Source organism: Pyxicephalus adspersus, chromosome 3 (assembly GCF_032062135.1).
Source record: "Pyxicephalus adspersus chromosome 3, UCB_Pads_2.0, whole genome shotgun sequence".
Lineage (NCBI taxonomy): Eukaryota > Metazoa > Chordata > Amphibia > Anura > Pyxicephalidae > Pyxicephalus > Pyxicephalus adspersus.
Window position 1 is genome coordinate 140,113,866 of NC_092860.1, and position 21,334 is coordinate 140,135,199.

The 21,334-nt window shown below is 37.7% G+C and overlaps 1 protein-coding gene across 6 annotated transcripts in view; it reads left to right on the top strand.

Moving 5' to 3' along the window:
- Nucleotides 1–21,334, top strand: part of ZFYVE28 (zinc finger FYVE-type containing 28) — a 142,233-nt gene that overhangs the window by 90,845 nt on the left and 30,054 nt on the right. For 5 of the 6 annotated variants that reach the window (XM_072406548.1, XM_072406549.1, XM_072406550.1 and 2 more), the window contains exons 7-8: nucleotides 13–114; nucleotides 11,025–12,371. In XM_072406548.1, the coding sequence (XP_072262649.1) occupies nucleotides 13–114; nucleotides 11,025–12,371 (1,449 nt within the window). The remainder of the gene's footprint in view (nucleotides 1–12; nucleotides 115–11,024; nucleotides 12,372–21,334) is intronic. The other variant, XM_072406552.1, reaches the window with a different exon arrangement.

Sequence of the window (21,334 nt, forward strand, 5' to 3'; positions counted from 1 at the left end):
GTACATTTATAGTGGGCTTGTTGTTTACTCTGAAGGACCTCTAAACCTTGAACGCAAACCAGAAGACATGTCGGAACTCTTTCGGCCCTTCCACACATTGCTAAGAAAAATCAGGCAAGTTGAAGGTTCTGTGTGTTACTAATGCCCTGTGATGATTAAAAATATATCAAAACCGAAGGAAAGCAAACGTCCTCTTACTAGTCCTTTTAAATGTATTTACTTTTTGAAGTTAAGCACATTTTGTTCAAGTATAGAAAAATGTGTGTTGATATGTTGTACTAAAATATTACACATTCTTATCAGGCTTTATAATAATTTTCTGTGAATTACAAAACCACAATATGTTTTTGAAATGGAGAGAATAGAGGAATGTTCTAATACACTTCCTGTGCTAGGGTGACAACTCTGTTTGTCAAGTTAAATACATGATGATAGCATAGTGACCCTAAGTAAAATGTGTGACTGTCAAAATTAAAGGGGAAACAAAAAACTTAATCGCTTCTCCAAAATAAAACACAAAAGAAATTGTGCATAAATTGTATAGATTATTTAAATACCTATCAATGCTTCATTTCTGTAGCATTCTTACTGTAAAATAGGTTATATAGGTAGGCTAAGATTGATGATGCAAGAGCTATCTTGCACCCAACCTTGTAGCTCATGTGTAGCTATTTGTTCTCCGTTACGGTTGATCCACCAGATGTGGGCCATTGTGCCTATAGCCCCTTGACATTGTCCATGTAATTCCAATGCTACCAGAAACCATGTAAGCCATTTCTCTGGATTAGTGTACCAATGTGTAAGGTATGCACATTGGTACACTATGCAAGCTAGTATACAAGCATCATCAAGTTGTTCTTTTATAGTAGTGAGATTTTTTTCATTCTCTCTTGAACCTGATTGAAGCCTGTTAACTTTTTTGGGGAGTGTAGAATACCTGTCCTTGCTCTTTACACATTATATTATCTATAAACATTAAAAAATGCTCCTAATTCCACATTCTTGTACAACACTAGCAGTTTTCTGACTACTTTATTTTATACCTTGAGTTATATACCTTGAATATAGTTGCTGTCTTCATTTTGCTCGTAATATTCTATGTGAACATTTTTGCAAAGTATAATACTAATATTGCATAGTAATTTACATGATTATGAAATGGGTTCCCAAGATATTTTCTGAAGTTTTCTTCTCCAGTGGTTAAATAGAATATTAAGATACAGTGCTGTCTCTTAATAATGATATGCTATTTTTGATTACTTGTGTGATGGTACGATAATACCTGGGGATTAAGTCAAATTAATTCAGTCTTTAGCATCCTGAAAGTACTGGTGTTGTCTAATTGGAGCTAATTTTCTACACAGCAGCCCTGCACACTAATGGATGACTGTCAGAATATTAATAGTCACACATCATTGTGTACTCCACACCTGCCCAAAACTCACACTGCAGGCAGTAGATGGGAAAATGGTGCTGTGCTCTGTGTTTATAATGAAGAGGTGTGCATTAAAGCAGCCTGCTTTTACATGCAATGTATATTGTTATTGGTTATGTTAATTTTTTATCTATATAAACTAGTGATTTACAATGTAGTCAGTCCACAAGGAGCAGGTCTGTCTTTTGAGTTGTGGATGTTTCCAAGGCTATGCTGTTGGCTCACCATAAAAAGAGAAGCTTACTTTTTTCATTGTGTTTTGGATAGCAAGAGTCTGTTGGATGGAGGTGTCCAAGAGTGAGGAGGCCTGATAAAAACACACTGGTACATTGGATAACATTCTGCATGATGCACAGACTGGTAGGTCTTTATTGGAACCATTGATGGTGCAGCTGGACTGTAGGGATTGCCACCTAAATACCTTCTGAAAGAATCCAAGTACACGACAGACAGCCAGAAACAGGCTTAGGACAGGTTGCAAACATATAAAGATGGAAGTCCCAGCAAAATACAAAGAGAAGCTGCATCAAAACCAATATAGGTTAGGACTAACTTATTAAATTCCTAGCCAAAATGCTGAAACAGAGACTTTAAACTGTGACTCTGTGCTGACTAATTTAGGTTGATTGAGGTTGTGTAGTGACAGCATAGGCCTAAGTGGAAAATAACACATAGCAGTTTAGACATTGGTTAAAGTGGGCCAACACACAGATTGGCATAACACCCAGTATCCGGTAATATAAGTTTAAGTATGAAATATTAAGTAATAAAAGCTCCTACATCAATCCTATATACACCCAACTCTTTATTATTTGATACACAATCCAAAAAAAACTTTTACCTGCCCTGACTTCTGTATTTCCTTTTATTGCCTTACACACTTTATTCTTCCTAGACCTGGCTTTCTCAACTAGGGAGATGTTCAGATGTTTTAGGGGTTGCTTTTGCAATGGGCAACTTCTGCTTACTAAATATGTAACCAATAATGCCAGGATAGGTCTTTTTTTTTCTTGCACTACCTACATAGGACAAACTAATGTGCCATGAGCGTGGATATAATAATATTCCCCAGGTTCTGGGAAACCTGAAAGTTATTTTAAGGGTTTCTCCATTTTAAAGTTAAAAAAGTCTGTTCTAGACCCGCTACAAAGAGGGTTTCAAAATCAGGGGAAACAGGTAAGAGAAGGTTTGCTGGGGGCTAATTAACAAGCTTTAGGTTTCTAAATATAAAGTGACGGTGTTGTAAGCCACAACCATTTCATCATCTTCTCATCCTATTATATTGCAAGCAGGTACAGCCTACATGAAAGTGCAACATTATTGCCACCATATCATAGGAAACTTTATTGTTTGGACTTCCCTGTCAAGACCAACAGCTATATGTGGGACTCTGTACAGGGACACCCCCCCCAAAAAAAAAAAAATAGGTGCAGATGCAATTAAAATAAAGTACTAAAGCACTTTTTTTGATAAGAGTTCAAAGTTCATAGCTTTAAATAAATTCAATGTGTTTTGTGGTCTTTAACATTTGCCACTTGGTTAGGGTTGCAGACTATTCAGATATTCATAAGCTTGGTGAAAATACCTAAATGGCTCCCAGGGAAATGGACATTGTGATAATATAGGTGCTTTGTATGGTATAGTGCACAAATATACCAAACCCATGGTTGTGTCAAGGTAGCAAAGTTTGAAAACAATGTTTTATTTTTATTAATCATACTCTTAGCTACAAATGGGGATTATTTAAGGTATATTTTCTTGAATTCGAATAACATTTTGTACATACCAGTACCTAGAAAGATATGTTCCTCTATTTTTTTATTGATATTTTTAATTGGTTTATATATAAACCCCCCCCCCCCTAAAAAAAAATGTAAAAACCTCTAAATCCCTTATTACAACATACAAAAAACCTGGGGTTCCTTGTTTCATGGTTTGTTTAAATACTGCTTACAATAGTAATTAAACAAAAATAGGTATTTATTGGTGCTTACATAGTTTCTTATTTTGATATACCATATTAAGTTAGAAAATTAGATCTTGTATAGGAAACCTGTTTTACATTTGGTATGTATAGTTCTTGGTTAGACTGGGTACTGATTTTCTTCCATGACAGTTTTAACCTTCCAGTCTCCTCTCAGCTGTTCCTGGTTTATTAAGCTCATGGATGACTGGCTTTTTATTTTTCCCATTTGGGAAGTGACAAATGAGAAGCACAGTGTATCATTTTATGGTTCCAGCCATTGGCAGCACTGAAGTGATAAAACTTGTGGTCCTTTATTCTCCCCTCTGAGGTCTCATTAGATTATTGCTGAAGTTCTCATTGCCCCAGTCGGGTTGTGTTTTCTATGAGCTCTACTGCAGGGATGATTTCAGATTTTTCTTCATAAAGTGTTTTCCTGAAACGACCTTCCTGATTGTTCCAGTGGAGCTATAATCATTAGTGTGTGTTATTAGTATTCAGTTTGTTTGCTGTGTGTGACTACTGAAGCATGCCAATGTGTTTATCGAGCATTATGGTATCACTGGCCTGTGTCAGCACTCTAAGTAATATTAAATCTATGATGTCAACTTTTTGTAGTATTAGATTTTTTTTTTTTTTTTTTTATAGACTAAAGTTTGTGTTTTATAGGACAAGTGCAGATTGCGTATACTATTGTATCGTACATCTAAATAATAGAGTGTGATGGGATGTGCCAAAACCTGGAGTCCTATGGAAGCTCATGGATTCTCAGACTTTAAGGTCCCACTGCCATTATTTTCCTAGATTCTGATTCCCTGGGATCTTTGTGTGTTTACACCCATCTTTGTGTATTCTAGAATTTCTTGTTGCATTTTTTATAGAATAGAATGGGACTCAAGCCTAGATATCTCACCAATAGATTCCCTGTGACATACGATGTTACCAGAGGGATATTTCTCAAGCATCTACTAAAGAATAATATAATTTATACAATTGAATGTTTACCAAAGACCTTTACTTTGTGTTTTAAAGTTTGAACCACAGGGAAGTCATTTACTGTATGACCCAAGCACTGAGCAATTGGACAATGGTCCCAGCACTGCACAAATCCTAAAAACTGCCTATAGCAGTAGTCAAGTTCCTCAAGTTTTACCTTTCTTCAATTTAATTCGTCAATGTAAATCGTCAATGTCCCTTTATTTTGTTTCTGTGCCTCTCTGTTCAGCTGCTTTGGCTGCCTGTGAAAGCTCACACAGCTATAGACTCATATGTCCTTCATACCCAGTTTTGTTCACTGAACTAAGTGGGGAAATAGTAAGTTAAAAGGAAAGTATCTATTGCTAGAATTGAAAGGGGGTGGTTAAAACACACTGGATTCTTCAACCTGATAGTGGAGCAAAGCACAAGTTACCTTTAAACTTGCAGCGAGCAGGGCTGTAGTCGTAAAAAAAAAAGAGGGGGCACAGTACTTGCCCGCCCACTACACCCCTGCCTATGTGTCACTCAACGGGAAAGAAATTCCCCCCAGAGTGACGTCAACAAACCAGAACCCGCTCACTCTACCATTGCAGGTCTGAGCTTGCAATGGGAGAGTGGGCAGGTTGTGTTCAGAAAGACAACCCACCCACCACCCTGAGCCCTCGATTCCATGCGGCAGACATGGTTTGTGACTCTGACCGGTGTGCGGGGGGGACAGACTGGCCAGAGCCGTAGACCACCAAAACATTCTTAGCAAAATAAGAGTGGGCACGCTTTTTTCATTCCTGAAAAAAGTGAGGGCATGGCGTTAGCACCCGTGCCTGCCCCACTACATCCCTGGTATCGAGGTAATAGAAAATACCTAGTGTATAAAGGCAGTTACTGGCCTTTTTTTAATCTTTATGCCACAATTCCTGTCTCTGTTCTGTATATTCATCTTTTAGTAATGCACAAAAAATTTAAAAAAAAATCTGACTTAGGGCAGGACCTCTTGATAATTGCCACAGCAGGCGTTCAGAACCGGGAGCTCGGAAATCTCATCATTAAGCTTGCTCCTAATTTATTAATTCCCTTCTATATCCAAAAGTGGGTGCAGCAAATATAAATATATATATATATATATATATATATATATATATATGGGGAAAACATTATTTAAATCTAACTTTGCCAGATTTCGCCATCATATTCAGTGTTCTCCCCAGCCCCTTTAGCTGGGCGCACCACCCAGCACTTTTCAGTAACCACCCGGCTGTTTTTGGGTAATTACTGAAGAGTTGGGTCACAATACAGGGGGTTCCCACCTAGCTTAAAAAATGTCTGGGTTGAGCACTGTTAATAATTTAAAAATAAGACCAAATTGTTGCCAAGTGTTAAAAACATAGTACATACCATGATTCACTAGCTTCCATAGCTACTTTTAGCAGCAACAACTTGAAGTAAATGTTTTCTGTTTAACTTTATCAGTCTCACATCATCTTTTAAGAATTTTGACACACTTTCCAACTTTGCTTCAATTTGTTGACTTTGCACGCATTTGTTTTATACATAGGTCCAGTCACAGCATTTCGATCGACTTGAGGTCTTGACTGGGCCTGTGCAACATGTTTCCAGCCATTCTTTTGTATATTTGTTGGTGTGCTTGAGATCATTGTCCTGTTTCATGACCAGTTTTCAGCCATGCTTTTGACTAACCTCATATTTCCGGTATACAGAGGATGGTTAACTCGAGGACCAGAGGGTGCACAGGTCTCGTGGCTGCAAAACAAGCCCAAATCACCCCCTATTACCAAACATCTCCACTTGTGTCTCCTCTGTCCAAAGGACATTGTTCCAGAAGTCTTGCGGTTTGTTCAGATGCAAAACTAAGCCATGTTTGTTTTAGAGAAAAGAGACTTTCTCCTGGCAACCCTCTAAACAAGATATATTTTTATTTGTTCAGTCTTTTTCATATTGTACTGATATGTTAATCCTCAATGCAGTGGTTTGCAATTGACAAAGCCTTACCTGTATGATGTGACCCTACAGAAAACCTGCTGTAGCACAAACTGTTTAAAGAAAAAAAATCAATGCTGACATTAACAGAAAGATACTGATCACTTCTGTCCAAGGAAGAGGTACTATGTGGCCTTCAAATCTTTTATTTCTGCCACTGAATGTCATGCCATTGATGCTATGGTATGCTGATATGTATTTCATACTAGTGTACACTGTGCATTTCACAACTTGCAGCATGTGGAGATGATTGAGTGCCCATGCTGACCCCTTGTCCACTGGATCGGGTCAGCATGGGCACTAATGGACAAGTGAGCTAACTTGCACAAGGAATAATTAAAAGATAGTAACCTGGTCTACCAAATAATTTTTTAGGACAGAGATAATCATTCAGTAAATTAATACTGTGTTGACCACTATTTGGTAATACCCAGTAAACTTTTTATGGAACTTTATGAACTGCTGAAGAAAGTATTCAGAAATTGGGAATTCAGTAGAAGCTTTGCACAGGTAGACTTTGTTCCCTATATGCATTTCGATTCAGAAGTTTCTATGTTCATTTTATTGATACCAAATACAGCTCTTAAATGCAGCGAGCTTAAATGCATCCAATAAGATTTTAGATTGCTGCCGGCACAAGATGAGAAATATTGTACATCTTGCTGCACTATGTGCAGTGATTACACCTTATGTTTTGTAGATATGACCCTCAGCTTTGTAAAGGATATCTGATGACAGAGGTGTGTTAGCTATAATTTCTGTTCTTTTCTTTTTTTATATACTAGTTTCTAGGCGGTCATACAGACCTTACTGAATTTTTGTTCTGTACCTGTGAGTGTAATGAAGCCAGAGACAGATTTGAGCACATTTCATGTTTATTCTTGATTGCTTTCTATTTACATGCATAATCCTTACTGACTATTTCCTTTTGAAAAACCTGCCAAAGTGTCCTCATGTTGTTCCTAGAGTAACGTATGTTTTGAGACGCATGCACATTTGTGAAATTGTGCTGCTCAGTCTCATGGCTCTTCCATTATTCCAGCATTTTGCTTACTATAGAAAGTGAATGACTTCTTTGATGCATTAACATATGTCAGGCATTTTCAAATGCCATCGAGACATTTGGAAATGAAGTAGCTTGTGCAATCGTAGAACCTTTTGTAGCAATGCTAGTTTATTGCCTTGGCTAAGGGAACATCTGCAGAAATGGAGCAGAAAACATAATTTCCTTCAGAGTAATTTATTTACTGTATATCACGAGAACAAGAATGCCTGTTAGAGAAAAACTCTAGGTTAGATTTTTATTATTATTTTGCACCATGCCTTGTACATACGCTGCATAGGATGCACTGGTGCCTTTCCTGTTCCATTGGCTACAGTTCTTATTAGAATGGTGGCTCTCATTGAGTGTTGACCAGGTCCCTAAACAAGAGGATCCATCATTTTCTTTTTAAATTGCAGTGACCAATTACCTCTTGCCTTAGGAGGGGTACCTTTTATGTATTATGGTGCAAAATAAAAATTACCTAGAATTTTCTTTTAAAGAAAACTGTGACCCAGCTGTGCTTTCTTATTATGGGTAAAGTAAAACCTAGTGCACACAAGCAGATCTACTGCCATTTGTGTGCTTGACTGAACAATCCAATCAAATGTTTAGTAGAAAGCCTGAAAACACGCCACATAATGGTATATTATTTTTCCCTTCTGACTGTCTTTTTTTCAGGTAGAAAAGGCTTAGGATTTCTACTGAATTTGGTTGATTGTTCATGCACAGAACTCAGCTTGTGTGCTTTCTGATCAATAATTGTCAACATTTTAAATGTATAGTGCTAAGTAATATGTTGTTGCTATAAAAAAACACTGTTTAATATTACTATCAATAATAATACTAATAATAATAAGATATATTGTTCCACATCTGATAAAGAGAACCAACAAAATTGGTTGAATTCACTTTAGATTTACTTCAGATCCTTTTATTTAAATCAAATGGGATTTCAATCAAATGAAATAGGACCATAATGAAAAAGGCCCTAAGGTAGGATTTTAACTAGAAGTCGTTGATACCTACATGACCAGAAAAATGTTATCAGCGTCTATACATACCAATAAATTTGGCAGTAAAACTATGACCCATTTAGATAGCATAAAAAACTTTAATTTGTTTCAATGTTGTAATAATAAAAACCTAGCTCTTTTGTGCTAATTAGTATTTTTTTAACACTGTAATTGTATCTAATTAGGAAACACACACAGCACCACCTTCCGGCAGCAGTGGTAACTGCATTGCTAAAAAGTTTTGTTTTTGTTTTTTTTGTCCATCGAGCTTCCAACACTCATATGATCACTATATCTAGCAAATGCATGATTTGAAATGTCTCTGACTTTCTCCTCATAAGGGGCAACTTTGCTCTAAAACCCAACTAGTGCTAGCAGCTGTTATCTGCACAAAGTACAGACTGCAAGGACATTTGTTAATGTATTTTCAGCACAAGATATCATGCGGAGTAAGGGATGGGTCTTTAACTTGTCTAAACAGTCCCCTTGTACCTTGTGGGCATTTGCCTGCTTTTATAAATTCGATTGTAATCACAAAGCACCAACTTTTCGTTATTAGCCAGTTTTTCTAATAAAAACAATACATTTTGCAAGTAACCATTCTTCCAACGTGAGGTAATTTTCACCATTTAATGTCAGACTGGGTGAGGAATAAATTATTTCAGAAGTGACAGGTCCTGAATTTTTTTTATCTTACTGTACATGGATTATGATGGCTTTTATTATATGTTTTCTCCAATTTATTATAAGAGACACAGATTATCTGTTTATTGAAAAAAATAACACATTTTGATGATCAGTCCTGATGAAGTGCTCTGTGATAACATCTTGCTATTATCTTACTGTCACTGATTGATGATTTATCTTGCTTTAGGCTCAGTGTGAAATGAATGTAATACCTTTTTATGGATCAGCTCTGGCTGATTAGCAGATTGTTAGCAGATACGATGATTTCATTTAGAGAAACGTCCCGTTTTTACCACACATTTCATCTAATAGCAGTGCTATGGCAACTTAATTATAGAGGTTGCTTCTGACTGATCTCATGTATACCTGTGTAACTTATAAAGTTAGTTTATTCTGCTGATATTTTCCTTTCCTTTTCTTTTTCCCCTCATCAACATGCTAAAAAAAAAAAAGGTCCAGTAGTATACTAGGGGTCTCTTTTGGGGGTGTTAGGCTTTTTTGCAGGGAATATGGTCCACTTAGTTGTAATATACAACATCTAGGTTGTCAGGTGCCTTGTTTATGTACATAAGTTTTTTATTACTATATATAGTTCTCTGTGAAGAGGGGGTGTTCGAGGAGTAATGCTCTCTTGTCTTACACAGCCCATAGCAGAAGCATGGGGGTAGAAGGCATGATGAATTGCTCATACTTTTGCTGGATAATGATCATTTCATTCCTGCTTCTTGCAAAGAATAGTTATATACTTTTATTTATTTATTTTTTTTATATGGAGTTCTGTTACATTGGGAGTGACAGAACCTCTAGGGGGTTTGAGAGCTTGCACAATGGTGGTAGAAGCCCTGAGAAGCCAAGGTGCAGAATCTAAGCAGCAGCCTGGTGTTCTCCAGAGCCTCCAGAGGTGAGGATGTTGTGCTGCAAGCTGCTACCAGGTTGCTGTCCTTGGGCACACCAGGGTGGGCAGAACAGTGTGTGGTACTGGGAGGCAGGCAGTAAGCAAGAGCGGTCAGGAACGAAGCCAGGGGTTAAAGGCCAGAAATGCAAAAAAATAGACACAAGATCACTAAAGAAATAGGGGGCACGGGTGACAGGGGGGTCCCCGCAGGCACAGGGGAACACTGGAACACCACAAAGCAACAGACAGGAAAACAACAGACTGGGCAACAAGGGTGTTAGCACAGGAGCTGGACTGGGAAAGCCCTCAATTGACAGGTGTATAGTGAATGCTCAGCTGAGCTAGGGTGCTCGGCAGTAGTGGGGACAAGTTGCACGAACGCTGAGCTTTGTCTGAGCCAGCTACATAGCGAAGGACGATTAAGAATTTATCTCTTTATTGGCTGGTGGAAGGGCGATAGTGTTTAAATCTGGAGCCCAAATTCAGAACTGCTCGCATGCGCAGGAGAAAGACGCCATCACTTTAGTGAGAAGAAGGCAAGTGTGACAAGTTGCTTTAGTAAGTTTTTCCTCTCGACCTTTCCAGTTACTGATTATTGGGCAAAAGAAAATAGGGCGGCATTTCCATTCTTTCCAAACAAAGTTGCTACCCTCGTGGTGATCAAGAGCAAGGTCTATGACCTAATTTGGGGTGGATTCCTGCAAAAGTCACCACTAGATATCCTGTGTATGTTCATGTGCTATGTTTTGTTTTTGTTTTGCCACAACCTAGCTGGTACAGTCATGTCAGGTAAAGAATTTTACATCTTCTAAATGCATATTTTAAAAAGAGCCATGCTTTGGAATCCATTATTTATGACATTGTTTCATCTTGTCTGATATAGTTGTGGTTGAAAATGTGCATTTAGACTATTTTAAATTAAACTGTTTAAAATTTGCAATTTGTGTGTTGTATGGCCAGTTAATTTCAGTGCACTTGAGTGATTGCCTTTTCTCTTTTTCAAATTTTTGCAGAGATCTTCTTCAGACCTTAACAGAAGAAGAGCTGCACACTCTAGAACGGAACCTTTGCATATCACAAGATATGGAGTTTCCGGTCCGGACCGACCCAGAAGTGCCCTCAGCAATCTCTCCTGTCTTAGTTGCTGCCTTACCCTCAGAAGAACCACTTTCACTAAAAACTGAGAACACGGAGGTAGAACTGGCTTGCTCTATGCAGTATGATGAGCAGGAATTAGAGCAGCTTAATATGATGGTTCACAGAGTAGGCGATGAAATGTCTTCTTTACTTTCGCCACCAAGTGTCTGTCAGTCACCCGCTCACAGGGCTAGCTCCAGCACCGAGGCCTCACCATGCAGACGCCCTAGAGATCACCTCAACGATGATGAGGATAGGGTTTTTTTCATGGAAGACCTTGATGGAGCCTTGGATGGGCTCTCCAGAAGAAGAACTTCTGAAAATACAAGCGCCTGGATTAACCGTTCCTCTTACAACCCTAAGCAGACTTCTCGGTGCCAAGACACAATTGTACAAAATAGGGAGGTGGACCATATTGATCCTTTGAAGGAAACCGAAAGTGATATAAGCAATAATAACAACATTGATGGGACTAAAATACTCATGTCAAGTGCTACCCTTCAGAACTCTTGCAGTTGTTTAGAGGTGGCAGATTCGCAGGTATACCTCAATGGCTGGGATGTGAATGGTGATGATGCAGAGACAGCAGAAATTATTGCTAACAGAACTGGTGGAATGAAAATCTCAGCAACTGTAATCTTCAACCCCAAATCTTGTTCAACTTCATCTCCAGAAACTTCACTGGATCTAGCCTGCAGTCACTCCCCTGTCTCTTCAGACCCTTTAACAAGTCATGAAGGGGATGAGGCCCACAAACTTAGCTTAGCGGCCACAAACTGCTTAATTAATTCATGCGTATGTTGTGGTAGTTGTGACGATGCAAGGGAGGATGGCTTGGAAAGCTTAACAACTGTTCATTCACCAGGTAAAGTGATAAATGCTTCCTATAGCTTAATAAAGTCCAAAGAGATTGGCCATTTAGAGAGACGAGAGTGTGCAATGTCTGCTAAAGAAGTGTTGATTGAAACCCCCCCTGTTTTGTTACTAGAAAAAGACTCTGGTAGACAGGAACAAAGACACTCCAACTCCTCCAAGTGCCTGGCACATACCTCAGGTTCACAAATAGGGACTGACAGTGAGTCTGAAGAGGCTGTTGGGGCCTCAAGTTCTCAGCTGACGAGAGTGTTAAAAAGGAAAGACAGTAACGGGAAAGACAGGCAAACCCAGCAGACAGAAGAGGCCACCTTGGATGCCACAGCTAAAGAAGATATATCTAGCACAAGGTAAGAGCGCAACTTTCGGAACCCTTTGTAATCTTGTACTCCTTTTGGTAAACTGTACATACCACAGCCTTTATAAAATGAAGAATATAGGAGCTAATGCATTAAAAAAATATGCAAAGTACAAAAATATTTCCAATGGCAACCTGTTTTTTAAATTGCACAAATTACAGATGGAAGCTGATTAGTTGGTATGTGCTTCAAGCAATTTTTCCTATTAATGTGATTTTCATACACTTAGGCTTCACTGAGCTACTTTTTTGCAGTTGGAAAAAACCTATTGTGCACTCCAAGTGTGGCTGGCAATTCAGCTTACATTGATTATCAAAAGCTTGTATTGCACGATGAGAGTTTTTTTTTTATTCCATCATTTTGCTAAGATTCAATTAAATAGGACATGATAAAAAAGGATGGGTCATCTGCAGGTGTTTTATATTTTTTTATATTCAACTATATATGGATAAAGAACAAGAGATGATCGTTCCCCTTACTTTGAGTCAGTAGGGTCGAGCACCTCTCCAATTGGTAGATATAAATTTGGACAAATAAAAGAAGAGAGGTTTGTGGCTCAAAATCTGGTTTTGTAAATATTTTATGTATTGAGTACAAATTGTAAGAACTAACATACATACAGATCAATAACCACTCCTGTTTACCATTGCACAGGGTATGTGTTACTTGATAGCTATACAAATATGCTCCTAGCAAAAAGAGCCAATTTAATCACAATAAAGAAAATAACAGAAAACGGTGTTTTAAGCCATATAGTATCGGACGTGTTTCACAATAGATAGGCTTCTTCAGGGATTTGGTTTCATACAGGATTAACAGTCTGTGTATACATACAATGATATAAAGCATGTATCCGTAATATATAAATTTACAAACTTCGAATAAAAGTATAAACATAGTGAGTAAGTTATATAGTATAATCAAACTAGCATAGTCAAATAAAGTGTAATTAATGGCATTGGTTTTAGTTTAGTTGTAATGGTGACAGTATCTAGGTAAAAATGAATTGGTTAGTGCAAGGAGACAAGGAATGTATATGGCCGAATAGGAATGTAAATTTTAGTACCAGAAAAGTGTACATACCATCAATCGAGATACGTGTGGCAGTGTATATACAGTTAAAGATTCACATGTACAAGAATTTAGGTTTAAAGTTTAGGTTAGGATTAAACCTAAGTTCTTGTACAGTGAATCTTTAACTGTATTCCCTATTTAATATACAACGCTGCGTAATATGTTGGCGCTATATAAATCCTGTTTACTAATAATAATAATATAATATACACTTCCACACATATCTCAATTGAGGGTATGTACACTTTTCAGGTACTACAATTTACATTCCTATTCGGCCATGATGTCTCCTTGCACTAACCAATTCATTTTTACCTAGATACTGTCGCCATTACAACTAAATCTTTTTACATGTCACTAACTTTATTCTTGCACCTTCTGGCTATGATCTGTCTACACCAAGATTGTAAGTACTAATATATTTATTGTAATTTGATTTTCTCTGTACATTTGGAATAATTACCAGCTGGGAACCCCCATATACACATGTTAAGTGTTTTTCTTTAGACATTACCTATTGAATTCATCATTTTAACTTGATTAGTATAATGCCATAATATATACTCACACTTTTTTGACTATGCTATTTTGATTATACTATATATATTACTATGTTTATCTGTATGCATGTTTATACTTTTATTCGAAGTGTGTATATTTATTTATTATTGATACTTGCTTTATATCATTTATGTATACACACAGACTGTTAAGCCTGTAGAAGATCAAATCCCTGAAGAAGCCTATCTACGGTGCAACGTGTCGGATGCTATACGGCTTAAAACACAGTTTTCTGTTATTTTCTTTAATCTAATGAAATTGGCTTTTTTTGCTGGGAGCATATTTGTATACCTATCAAGTAACAGATATCCTGTGCAATGGTAAACAGGAGTGGTTATTGATCTGTATGTATGTTAGTTCCCACAATTTGTACTCAATACATAAAATATTTACAAAACCAGATTTTGAGCCACAAACCTCTCTTCTTTTCTTTCTCCAAACTATATATACATAGTATATTTCTTTTTAAAATAATTATCATGTTGCTGGTGGGTGTCCTCTGTACTTGTGTCCAAAACTTTTTTTAATTCTACATACCAGATTTAATTTGTATCATAATCGTTCTCAGGCTATGAGCTCTTAGGGTAGCAAAAAAATTTTTTAAAAATTCCAGCAATTATTTTCTTCCCAGCAGCACAATAATAATTTTTGTTATGTAGTCTATTATGAAAGTGGTGGCACATTTCTGATAAATGTTTCTTGAAAGACATGAGGAAATTGAGATACAAATGGTATACATAGTAGTTTTGTTTCTACATTAATTCTCCTAGAGAGAAATGGTTAATCCATTCCACCCTTTTTAGTTATAGATTCTTGAGGGATTGCTCTTGTTGTCCCTTTGTCACTGTCTAAACCATAGGGCAGCAGCTTTCAAAAGGGCATATGATGGTTCTTGGGGGCTTTGTGCGGATGCTGGTTCTTGGGGGCATTGCACAGGGGCAGGGTTATTGGCCATTTCCTGTAATTGCCTTACTCACAATTGTGTTGACCCACATAATGTGTTCTTATTTCCTGATTATGCACACTATTTACATATATTACCAAGTCCATATAGGCATATACCCTGCAAATTTCCCCCATATTTACTATAAGAATAGAGGATGAATTTCAAATTCAGGACACAGACACAGCTTTATTTTTCTACAAAGAGCAATTCTTGGCAGCCTACTAGCCCTAGAGTCTTTGTGATCTCTGAGGGTCTTTAAAAATATTTCACTTTACTTTTAAAGCTGCTGGAAATGCCATAGATGGCTTGTTCCACAGCTGTTAGTTTGCTAAAACTAAAATTCTTTCACTAGCCTTAACCCCTGTAATCCATCCCACGGGGGTTGATGTATTTCTTTTGTGAAAATATGTATACTCCTCTAAATATGCCATCCAGAGCCCATAACAGCACCACCATGTCTACTTTTGTGGGACCCCTGGATCTTCCACTGCCATTGCACCCAGAATCACTGGTCCCTGCCTGTCCAGCACTTCTGGTCCATTCAGAAAGGCATAGCAAGTGTCCACATCTAAAAGCAAGTGAGGTGGACACCCCTAGAAGGATTCTACAGAAAAGTCTGGAGCATCACATGATTGTCAATAATTAGTTTTGGTAGGGTGCCTGGAGCACAGCTTTAGGCTAAGTTCTCACTTCTCGTGAGTTTGTGGTTCCTCTCGCCAAGAAACTCCTCTCCCAGCTCCATAGGCAGTCAATAAGGGCAGCAGTTGTCAAATGTGCAGAAGATGGTTCTTTAAGATCTAGCGCTGCAGTACTATTGTTAAAGAGGTTGCCAGTAGAAGGGAGTTTCATAAGATTGTTTAATCCGGAGGCAGTTGTGATCCTACTCTTAGGAATATGTAAATGGTTTATTGTCCATAGTCCAGGTTTGGGCACAAATGCACCTTAAACTGGCTATGAGCTATACATTAAAAATTCTGGTTGAGATGCATTGGTTTAGTATAGATTTTAATGACCAAGCAAGGTCATACATATGTCCAAAAACAGCGCTCTCCTATTGAAAAACTCTATAGTAAGTGTCATGCAAGGAATCTCTTCACTTTTGGCGTTTTATAGACGATGTAAAGCAGCAATGTCTCCTCCCAGAATGGCGGGTATGCCACGCTATTATGAATACATATTCCTCTTAAATTTAGACAATATTTGTTTAACTTGGCCTTATCAATCAGCTTTTCTAAAGCACTTGTCTTATAGCATTACCTTTCTTTATTTGGCGTTATGACATCGTTGTTAGTTCAGAAGTATTGTAATAGTACAATAGAGTGCGTATTGGCAATGATGTTCCACAGTGTATAACACTCTATGCAAACTTAATTTATGGCAGATAATCTATGCGTCTTGATTTATAACCTCCCCAGGCAGTAACGTTTTATTTACAGAGCTGCTGGCACAGGTTGCCAAAAAAAAAAATAATAAAAAATCCTCATTTTCCTGTTATAAACTCTCTCAGTGCCCTTTTTCTATAGCATCCTTATTGCTAATTCGGAGGACCTTTTGTTCTTGAGTCAGCATCTAGGTATGGTTGTGTGGGGTAGAGAGTGGCCTGTGGGGTATCCAAGGCATTGCCTAGGGAAGCATCTACCTGGAAATTGAATTTAGAATTATTTAAATTTAGTTGACGTAAAAAAAAGGAACATAAGCTGCTCAATTGCAAATCTGATCTATGTATAGTAATGGGGGAAAACTCATTAAAATGTGTAAACATCATATCAGGTAAACAATACAATAAATGTAGCTTCAATTTTTATTTTTTTTTACAAGTAGTAGCAATAGTTGTAGTATTATGAGTTTTGTATTAGCATACACTAAGTGAAAGAGGTCATAGAAGTGCCACCCTGCATGCCTCACACAGAGGCCCTGATTTATTAAAGCTCTCCAAGGCTGGAGAGGATACACTTTCATCAGTGAAGCTGGGTGATCCAGCGAACCTGAAATGGATTTCCTAAAATTCATTTGCGGTTTGTTAGCAAATGTTTTCAATCCTGGACCAGATCCATTCCAGGATTACCCAGCTTCACTGATGAAAGTGTATCCTCTCCTGCCTGGATAGCTTTAATAAGTCAGGGCCAGTGGGCCTAGGATACTTTGCACTACCTGGAGGTGTGTTGAATGGTGCAGGACAGAGGTGGGATCCATTAGGAGGCCTTGTCAAGGAGGACATAAGTATTGCACCAGGAGCAGCAATTTTTTTTTCTGATGCTAGTCACTGGTTTTAGAAATTGTAAGTGCCCTTCACCACTGCAGCACTTTAGAAATACTGCCATGTTTTATTAAACTAGAAGCAGCGTATAAAACACAATCTTGGATCCATGCATGATTCCAACCAGTTATCTGATCAGAAACCAGAAGCAATAGATTGGCAAAAGATCTTATCTGATTGGTTGATGAGTAACCACACACTTCCATATTGCTTTTTGTGCTTCAATAACCCGCATCTCCAAACTCTCCAGTAGAAAATAAAAAATAATTTTTAACATGAAAGAAAGCAGAAAGTTGAAATCAATCATGAGGAAAACATAACTTAGAGACCACAGTCGTTAATTAAAAGAAACACTTATCTTGTCCATGTCAGGATAATTGCATATTTCAGAAGTGCTTGTTTTGATGTGCAGGATCAGTAAATAGTACGATCTTGTAAAACTAGATTGTTCAAAACACAAGCAACGAGAGGCCACTGCCGAGATGACATTCATACAGTAAGATCATTTTCTATTAGACCTATTTACTCTCTATTGAGGAGTGAGTCTGTACTGAATTTTTATTTTACCTGATTTGAATTTTGCTTTAGGCAAGAATGTGATAAATCCCATTTCCTTGATTATTATTTTTTTTAAATAGGCATAAACTGTGCACTGAACAGATCAGACTGATGTCAAGGATTCCTAAAATCCAGAAGAGAAAATATTTAAATGCAGAGTATTAAATTAAAATGCTGCCCTCAAGACATTCTTTGTTTGGTAGTCCGGAAACCTCCCATTGACATCTATTTCCTGCAGATTGGACAATATCTTTTAATTCTATCGGAAATATGCAGAGATAAAAACAGTTTATTACAGGGCAATGCGGTGCTTGATCTCTGGGAACTGGGTAGTATGCAGCACAATAGACTTTTACGTTAGTTTTTTTTTTTTTTCCTTTGAAATAAACTTTAGCTTAATTATTGCAGTAATAATGCATTAAAGTCTGACATAGCATACAATAAAAACCAGCCTCCAAACTTCCTATTTTTCACCCAGTTATCCTCCCTGCTTTTGCCCTAAAGTAATGTCATCTGTACAAGAAACACATTTCTCCTATTTCACAGTGCAGTTGTCCTGAAGCAGCAAATATACATGGTTAGGTCATATCGTGGAGAGATGTACATATAGGTAAAAGGCATTATATGCCCGCACTAATTTGTGATCTGTCACCTTCCTGGTTTGTTTACTCAGCATTTACAAGCTTCTTTCCTGCTCTCCATACCTCAGAAATAACCTTCTCTTTGCAGTGAGGAACATTTTTGGGCACTTGTGGCTTCAGGAACCATGAGAATGAAAAATCAATTTAGTTTAACCTTCCAGGATTTGTTTTTTACAAGTAAGAATGCTGTAGATAATCTTTTGCAGCATGGAGGGTGGGGAGGGGTATTACTTGGTGCTACTTTATTAATGCTTTCTTTTAGGGAGTTATTACCTTTTTGCATATAAAGCCAACATTCAGCCAACACTTTAAAATAGAGAAAAGTTAAAATATCGGTCAGAAGTTTTCACCTGATTCTGGTTGATGCCTATTACATGAAAAGAAATAACTACTAAGTTTCCTAATCGATACACACACTATTAAGGATCTAAAAGATTCTTTATGTAACCCCTTGGCTACCAAAATAAAAACTAATGCCAGAATGTAAAAGAAAGATACTTACCTGTCCAGGTGACTGCAACTTATATGTATGTAGTGTGTTGTTATCCTGTGGTTTTATTCCAACCCTGTGTCACTTCAGGACTCATGAGCTAGGACATAGGAGCTAGGGAAGAAATCACAGTTGCATGGTGGAGGGCTGGTAAGATGACACATCAGAACAGTTGGAAACCAGGGGGGACCATATCTCTGCAAGATGGGAAAAAACAGAGAGGCCACTCACCAGAATGATGGTATTCATTTTTTTTTTTAATAGGGTGCCCATAGTCTTTTCCATTGCTTTTTTATTGCCTTTCCATGTTGGGGTTTCCCCCTTAAGTAATGCCTGTGCAATAGAAGAAAACTTCTAAACAGGTAAATATTTAATAATGCAGACAAAGGAATTTGGTCTTCTTTAATGTATGTAATGTAAACAACCAGCAGGTGTATTTATGTTGTTAGAAACAGAATTTTCTTGTGAGCTTTGGAAAGGAACAACTTGACACCAAAAGATTAAAAAAGATCAGACTGGCTTATTTTTGCTGCTTTGTAAGAATCTGTATATAATATAATATCCATAGCCTGGGAGTCCTATTTTCCTGCAGCACTATTTTCCTAAATGGTTGTCTGGTATTTTTCTTTGGTGCCTAGGTTTTTTTAGGACAAGTATTTCCAAAGCTGTCTTTGTCACTCATAGGTAATTCACTCCTGTTTTTTCATGATTCTAGTGGTGAGATTTTTCTGCCTAGGGTACTGACTCTGCCACCCAGGAAGCCGAATGAGAAAGTTTTTCTTCTCCTGCTATATGATTTGCAATTTCCAAAGCTGAGGTTCCAGCAGAGAGACCTTTCAGCGGAAGCCAGTGAGGAATTTGAGAATTCAGTCTTCAGTAATTCCATCAAACTTTAGATATGCCAATCTTGATATAAATGTTACTAGCATAATCCAATACAAAACTTTTAGTTTTCTTTCTATTCATCAAATGTAAAGCAGAACTCAAACAAGACAACTAAAACTGTATTAAAGTGGAACTAAAGTTCTTCTTTGAAAATATATAATTATGGTATATTGTTATTTGGGATGTGGCACTCGAATAGTCAAAAGCTGATTTGTGATCTGTCATGCTGACCAACAATCTAAATATTTAATAATATTCCATTAGCCAGTTCTTTATTGCAGAAAGGGACAGGCTCAGATATTGAACAGCCCGACACTTTAGTGACATTGAAGCCAGAACACGGCTAACTACAGATGGTTCCTGAGACTTCTTAAAAATTTTAGAGGGTGAAGAAAAATACAGGACTGGTAGTAACAAATAGGGTAAATATTCTTCAAAGCATGAGCAACATCAGTATAGTGGGGGATCATAAATAAACGTTTTGCCTATGTGAGAAGCTTTAAAAGTATTGTCGGATGACCGTGTTCTTTGACAAATCATTCTGGATCGGCACGCAGGCAGTTTTCAGTGCAGCCTATTCGGTGAGCTGGAAAAGTAGAAGCCTACTTAGGTTTCCTTTAAAAGTGCCATCACTTTCTGATTCAGGTACATGATTGAGCTGTGTTTTTATTGGTTATGTTTGCCTGGATATACACATTTATTGGGTTTCCTGGATATATTTCTACACTTACCAGTTATCACAGGTAATGCCTGTTTACAGATCAGAGAGGTCTTGCTTTGCTTGTCCATGTCACTACCTGCATGAAATAGGTATTGCTGTTGCAGTATTCTCCCTAGAATTTTTTTTTTAAGCTGGATAGGAAAAAACTGTAGGTAGGTGGCAGCCCCTGTATTGTAACTCTTCAGTAACCAACTACTAACAGCTGGGTGGTTACAGAAAAGTGCCAAGTGGTGCACCCAGCTAAAAGGGGCTGGGGAGAACACTGCTGTTGGCTGTCCAGCAGTAAAGTCCTCCCATCATCCACAAGAGGAAAGATGTCATTACAGGTTGACTGTCATGGACTAGCCGGTGGTCTCCTTTGCCTGAAAAGGTGCTTTCAAGGGATCTTGACTGCAGATTTAGGTGAAAATATCTTGCTTATAAATGTAAGGGGGGTGGGAGGCCAGGTTTATGGAAATTTCTGTTTTTTGCTTAGGAAAGGGCATTCAATGCACAGTAATTGCATACGAACAGATGACCATTCTACACCTAAGAGTCAACTTCCTATTGGTAATCAAGGCATATCCAATGCCTGGCAGGATGACATTACGTACTATAGGTGGTTGGTGTCCAGAACCCACCAAAGCTAGTGAGTTTTGCTGTTTAGGATGCAGAGGTAAATCTTTCAAAGACTGATTAGCTCAGTTTTATGTGGGTATGCATTCTTTCACAAAGTGGTCTTGGTGGTATAGAATATTTGGAATCCATTGTTTCATTCCGTGATGAGCCTTTTGTTTTAGAAGAGGCTAGGTTTGCTAGCAGGGAAGCATTGGCACTATAGT